Raw genomic sequence first — 6907 nt, 5'->3', positions numbered from 1 at the left:
AAAAAAAAAAAAAAAAACAGTTCACTTTGATGGAATACATTAATTCTTTATTTTTAAAAAAACATCTCAGAGTTATTATTTGATGATGAATGATTGAATGAGTTAGATCTAGTTTCTGTATATTAAGGCAGAATTAATAGTTCAGTGAAGTAACTTCAGGTTTAGTCCAAGGTTTTCAGTATTAAAAAGCTGGTTTATTTTCCCCTAGCTTATACTAGAAACCTATGTAGATAAGAGAGAAGCACATGTAAGAGCACAACCCCCCAAAGGAGTTAATTTTTCACAAAATTGTTGAGGAAGAGGAAAAAACCACTCAAGACCATGTTGCATAGTTACAATAACTTTGCATGAAAGGCATCTTTATGAGAAATCTCAGCAGAACCAATGTTCATGTAGCCTAAAACAAGCTGATTATACTTCTACTATCTGTAATTTGTGTTAAAAGACAAAACCTTTTTAACAGCACTCCCAAAAGTACACAGTAAAAAATACGGTGTTAATATTTCAGTGTAAACCTAATTTAATCTAAATAGAGTATTTATAACTATATGGAGTGTAAATCGGCTCTGGAGTTGGAGTTAAAAGTCAGAGTAAAATACTACATTCACGCAGTGAAACTTTTGACTCTTGACAAGTGTCAATTACGCGCCACTAGAGATTTTTGGCCACGGTAAGGAGGGGGAGGAGGAGGAGCAAGAAAGAAAGAAAGAAGACAAGCAACGGTTTTCTGAAGTTCGGCGAGACGGCTACTTAAAATTTTGGGTTCTGGACGGAGTTGTGCTACAGAAAAAGTAAGTACCTTAAAACCCGTCCATGTCTCCTCATTTTTGTACCCGTTTTATTCCGTTGTTCATATTCAGGGTAGCGGGAAAAAGTTGTGTGAGGGCGAGAGTCGAGCGATAGCCCTATGCTAGGCAAGTTGTCCACCTCAAAGTATTTGCTCAGTTTTTTTCTGAAGGCTGTGGAGGTAAGAATACTTAACTGTTATAAATTGTAATAGTATTAATCACTGTGCTTTATGCCATAGCCCCAGGTTCCGTGGGTACTTCGGGGTCGTAGCACCCACCGAGTCACGTTAGCATGGTTAGCATCATGGATGTAGCAGCTAACAGGCGCCATACTTGTACAAATTATGTTCAAGTGTATCAGGAATACAAACTTAGTTTCCAAATGGCATTACCTTTAAAGTATATACATTTAAAATTAAAATGGGTCTGTCATGGTTGTTTATTTTTGTTTTTTTTTATTCGAACAGATCATGCTACTGCGTGTTTTGTTTGGTGGGGAGCAAAAGTACGTGAAACTTTCTGACTTAACATTTGAGGCATTCGTGAGAGAAGGTTAGTATGTTAGTAAAATAATCTCATTACTTTTTTTCTTGCATAAGACACCCATCTTGCATTAACTATTTTTTTCATTAACATGTAAAAGAATCATAAGCATATTGGATTGAATTCACTGACATTTGGTAAAATTAGTTGGGTTACTCTACTTATTTCACCCTTTATGAGCAGTAAATGTTTTTATTTTCACTTCTTTAATATTTATTTTTGCTTTAGTGTGCCTGAAATTTAACATACCAGAAGGCAGACAGCAAGACCTGAAGGTGTATGACCAGTCTGATACAGAAGTTGATGGAGATGTTTTTGAAGAAATAGTGAATCAGTCACCTGGAACCTTTCGAGTCATGTTGAGCAACAAAGAAGATCCTGGTAATCACTAACAATTCGCTGATGTATTTATATTTCATTTAGAAGCTGGTTTGGGAGCATTAGAGTTCTCCTAAACAGACTGTTGCTTTACTCTTTGCAGGTGCTGTTCTATCACCATCGTCTTCATCTTCAGCCACATCTGATGATACTATCATTCTGAATTTCACAATGTGTGACCCATCAGAAGCCACTGCTGAAGGAAGTCAACCTAAAAGGCCATGTCGCATAAATTATGAGGCACAAGCAGTAAGTTATTACATTTAATTTAGCATTGTTTATGTACTTTCTAGGTTTAGTGGTTTTATTTTTTTTCTTTGAAATTAAAGTTGATTGAAAAAATCCTGACAACAAAGCCTGGTGGTGAGCGTATCATGCAAGAGTATGCAAGAACTAAATGCTTGACAGATGCAACCAGAAGACAGATGATAAACATCCTTACAGCTGCAATGACAGAAGCACATGGGTAAGAATCATACACTTGGGCTATAAAGAAACATTTTGCTTTGAATTATTCTTCATTATTTTTTCCAAACGTCAGTTTAGTGACTCATTTTTTGATCATATGTCAGATCATCCCCTCCTAAAAGAGTCAGAGAGATGTATGCTCAGGGGATTGTTGCCCTATTTCCCTATCTGGAGGACCCGTTTTCAAAACATGGATATGTAAGTAAAAGGGTCTTAGCAACATTAAGCATATATATTAACCTTCAAAGATGTTTATGGAATGGTAAGTCTGCTTGTATTTATTGACGTAGGAGCATTACTATTATCCAGAGAGCGGTTCAGGATACCTTGCATGGCGTTTAAAGACCATTCAAAGAAAAACTGCAGAAGAAAGGAGGGACTCAGGTAGCAAATCTCCCAAAAGTAAGTTTTCTCAATAGTGAATATATGTAAAGTAATGTAAAATCTGTGGCTGTGAGTTAGAAACCTTTTTTCTTTTTAAGGTGGTGGACCAAGCTGTGGTCCCTCCAGGGTTTTCACTGCTGACAAAGTGCTGTCAGATGAGGAAGTGGAAGCAGCTATTGCTGTTTTGAAACACTCTGCTGATGATGACACGGTCCGTGAGAAGATGAAGGCCACCTTCCACTACCGTCATTCAATGGTCAATGATGAAAAGAAAGCAGAAAATGTCTTCTCTATCTTTCCACGGTTTCTGGACACACCAGGACTGGTAAGACAGCTTTATCTTTTACACTACTAAAATATTCAGTGACAACAGTCATAAGAGTTTGTCCTGTAATCTGTGTATTACCAGTTTGAACCACAACTCTTTCTAAACTGTTATCTCTTTGGGCAAAACACTTCACCTGACTTGCCTGCTGGTGGTGTTCAGAAAGCCCGGTGGCACAAGAACATGACAGGATTGCTTAAGTCAGTCTTCCCTCTGTGGCTACAATGTAGCTCACCACCATCAGCATGTGAATGACTAAACGTGGTGTAAATCATTTTGGGATCCACTGGACTACACTATACAAGTACAGGCCATTTGTGAAATGCTTTCTTTTATGCATTTCAGATAGAACAAGATTTCAGACTCCTGTTTGGTGAAGGCACCGCCAACAAATTTTTGGAGAAGTGGCCCACCAGTCTCAAATCCAAGGTCATAAAGGAAAGCCATGGTCTGGTACCCACCACTGAGCTTTTGGATTTATTGCGGAATGCAGAGTTGCCTGCTGAAGCTGAGAATGGTATGTTGGTCCTCTAGGTAATTGTGACAAATTCATATGTTAGTGGGATGATGATAACCTGAAGCTTTTGCTCTGTAGGTTGGGATAGTGACATGTCTGCTATTTTCCTTCTGCTGCATCTGCTACCACCATCTGCACAAGGACGGAGGAGGCCGGGTAAGATGTCTGCATCTCAAGCAGTGGATCACCTCATCAGATTTCTAAAGGTACTGCTAAACAGTTGTTTAAAGATAAAAATGCATAATTCCGTCTCTTCATTTTTACAGTTCAACATTTGATTATGTGTGATCTTCATTCAGAAATGTGTCACTAAATACTTTTCTCATGTTTTTCTTTATTTTTCAATGTAGGTTGGAACCAGTGTGCAGCAGCATCTTGACAAAATCAAGCAACGTACCCAGCCCTACCTCTTGGCCCATGGATCCATCCAAAGCAGTATTCATGCATTCTTCATTGTGATTGACAACTATGCTATTCCATGTAAGGCAACATGTTCAGTTGGAGCCCTTGATGAGCTCTTTAAGGCCCATTATGTGTTTGGTACGTCATACAGCGCTCCCTTGACCAACTTCTTCACCTTTCTCCAAACAACTGTTTACAACATTGATGTTGGAGAAACAAAGGAAACACCCAGAGTTGCAGAGTTGAGAGCAAGAATGCTCCATTAGTGTGACATCAAATAATGAAGTGTTTTATCTGCAAATGTGACAGTGATGCACCAAACAGCCTTGTTAAGCACCTTAAACTAATCCACGGTCTTTGTTCTGGCAGGACTCTCCAAATTAAATGTGGTCAAGTAGGATGCTCACGTTCTTTTGGCAGCTTTTCTGGTTTTAGAAAGCATCTAAATAGATGTCATGTTAGTGGTTCATTTGAATCTGTAGAAGATGGGGAGTTTTCACCTTACAAAGCTGTTCCAGACACAAGAGATGGCAGAGATGTTGAAAGGGTGACTGAATCTTTAGAGGCTGACACAGATTTATCTTCAACAAACATTGTAAATAGTTGCGCATCAGTCATTTCAGATATGGAGGCTGCAGGTGTTGGCCAAAGTTTGGTGAATTCTATTGTGATTTCCATGGAAGAGATTGTAAAAGACATCCAACATCACGCTAAAGAAACTGTAATAAAGAATGTATTTAGCAGTGAAAGAGATTCTGTGATGTGCAAGAAAGTTGAAGCATGTTTTGAAGAACTTGAGAATCCTTTCACAATTCTTAATTCGGAATACAAAAGATCTAAATTTTTGTCAGGCAAGTGGGAAACTGTAAAACCAATTGAATGTGTAATTGGATCAAGATTTGACACTAGACGGAATAAGAAGACGGGAACATATGATCAGGTTGTAGTTCAAGACAAGTTCGTGTATGTTCCAATTCTCTCTACTTTGGAGTCTATATTTAAAAGTCCATATTCTATTGAAATGTTGAAAAGCTCAACTTTTGATGACTCAACCTTTAGGGATATTTATGATGGATCTTTTTTTAAGGGTCATCCTTTGTTTTCAACTGAAAAGCACTCAGTGCAAATCCAGATGTTTTATGATGATTTTGAGGTAGCAAACCCTCTTGGTTCCAAACGAGGTATTTACAAATTGGGTGCAATATATTTTACATTACGTAACTTCTCTCCAAAATGGAATTCTCTTTTGGCTAACATACACCTGTGTGTCTTGTTTCATGCACAAGATGTTAAACGGTATGGCTTCAGTGAAATTCTTGCACCTATTGTTAGAGACATTAGAGTTTTGGAAACTGATGGAATTTTTTTTCCACTTTATGGTTGCCAAGTTCACGGGAGTATTGTGCAGGTTACTGGGGATAATTTAGGCCTACATAGTTTGTTTGGTCTGGTTGAGTCTTTCAGTGCAAGATATTGTTGCAGGTTCTGTTTGGCTGAAAAAGATGACTTTCAAACAGAATTCTCAGAAGATTCTTCCAAAATAGTGCTGCGCACCAAAGAATTGCACACTGCACACTGCCAAGAAATGGCTTACAATCCTTCTCTTCCTTATGTTTTTGGTGTGAAGCGTTCATGTATTTTAAATTCACTTATGTTTTTTCATACAACTGAAAACTTCTCAGTTGATGTGATGCACGACATTTTTGAAGGTATTGGCCAGTACGAGTTGAAAATTTTGTTTGAGTATTTTAAAGAACACATTACATTGGAGGAACTGAATTTGAGAATACTAACTTTTGACTATGGATTCATGGAGAGGAACAACAGGCCAGTGGCTGTCAATTTATGTGGAGAATCGAATGATCTGGGACTAAATGCAGTTCAGTCATGGTGCTTGTTGAAGAATGTTCCTCTCATGTTTGGAGATCTGGTAACATCTGATAATCCACACTGGCAACTCCTCCTTTTACTACTACAAATTGTAAATATTGTTCTTTCTCCAATGTTAACCCAAGGTCTGTGTGTATATTTAAAACATTTGATTGTGGATCATCACAAACTGTTTAAAAAGTTGTATCCACAAAAAAAACTTTTACCAAAGCACCATTTTCTCATCCATTATCCTAGATGCATTCAGAAAATTGGCCCTGTACTTCATAGCTGGTGCATGCGCTATGAAGGTAAACACAATTTTTTTAAGAAACAGTTAAAGTCATTTAAAAACATTACCAAAACACTCGCTAAAAAACATCAAAATTATATGACACATGTTTGGCAAGCTTCTTCAACTTTTAATCGATTGGAGATTGGACCAGGGAAAATGGTATCTTTAAACATGGAAAAAGGAGGTTCTGACATTTCTGAGGCAGTGCAAGTTTCTCATGAGGCTCAAGTTATGAAAGTGAACTGGGCAAAACACAGTGGGTTTATTTACCGTCCTCATCTGGTTATTTGTGGCAAAGTTGAATCTGAGATGCCTGTCTTTTATCAGATCAAGTCTGTGTTCATAGTTAAAGACAAATTGTTACTGCTTACATTGCCTTTATGTACAGTGACCTTTCATGAACATTTTCATGCTTATGAAGTTACTAAAATGGTGGAAGGTTTTGTTGTGTTTGATGTCAACCATCTATGTTATCCGAAGCCCTTTGACATACAAATGTCATATGAAGCAAATGACACTGCTCTCTTTGTTGTCCCGTATTGCCATCTTTGGTAAACATTGTACTGAAGATGATTGAAATGACCCTGTTAAAGTAATTTTGTCACTGGATCATAAAGTTGAATAAATGTTGTCACTGTCAACTTATAACTTTGTGGTTATTATGATTAGTAGATTTTATAAAAGCTGTATAATGCTCAAATTTAGCATTACATGGTATATGTGTAAAAAAAAAATGGAGAGAGGGAAAAAAAACAACACAATAAAGTGTAAATTTTTAAGTAAATTTAGTGTAAAATTAACTCCATAAAATAACAGTATTACTCTGAAGAGTGTAAACAAACAGTAGTGTTAAATAATTTGACACAATGAGTTGTTGATTTTGACACTAAAATGAGTAAAATTAACTCTGAAAATTTGACACAGGCCATAGAGTACTT

The 6907-nt window shown here is 37.2% G+C and overlaps 1 protein-coding gene across 1 annotated transcript; it reads left to right on the top strand.

Moving 5' to 3' along the window:
* Positions 1–2705: 2705 nt before the first annotated feature.
* On the top strand, positions 2706–6703 carry LOC108232270. Its single transcript, XM_017409910.3, has 4 exons — positions 2706–2886; positions 3232–3403; positions 3482–3609; positions 3754–6703. The coding sequence occupies exons 1-4, from the start codon at positions 2785–2787 to the stop codon at positions 4069–4071; spliced, it is 720 nt and encodes a 239-aa protein (XP_017265399.3). The 5' UTR covers positions 2706–2784; the 3' UTR covers positions 4072–6703.
* Positions 6704–6907: the final 204 nt, after the last annotated feature.

The sequence above is a fragment of the Kryptolebias marmoratus genome, linkage group LG16 (assembly GCF_001649575.2).
Source record: "Kryptolebias marmoratus isolate JLee-2015 linkage group LG16, ASM164957v2, whole genome shotgun sequence".
NCBI lineage: Eukaryota > Metazoa > Chordata > Actinopteri > Cyprinodontiformes > Rivulidae > Kryptolebias > Kryptolebias marmoratus.
Note: the sequence above shows the minus strand (reverse complement) of the source record. Positions and strands in the feature narration are given on the sequence as shown.

What these genes read in the sequence shown, in the direction of transcription:
- LOC108232270 (XM_017409910.3), top strand. Translation starts at nt 2,785, where the DNA reads ATGAAGGCCACCTTCCACTACCGTCATTCAATGGTCAATGATGAAAAG. An exon ending in TTCTGGACACACCAGGACTG is followed by an intron (nt 2,887 to 3,231) that starts GTAAGACAGCTT and finishes TATGCATTTCAG; the next exon opens with ATAGAACAAGATTTCAGACT. An exon ending in ACCTCATCAGATTTCTAAAG is followed by an intron (nt 3,610 to 3,753) that starts GTACTGCTAAAC and finishes TTTTCAATGTAG; the next exon opens with GTTGGAACCAGTGTGCAGCA.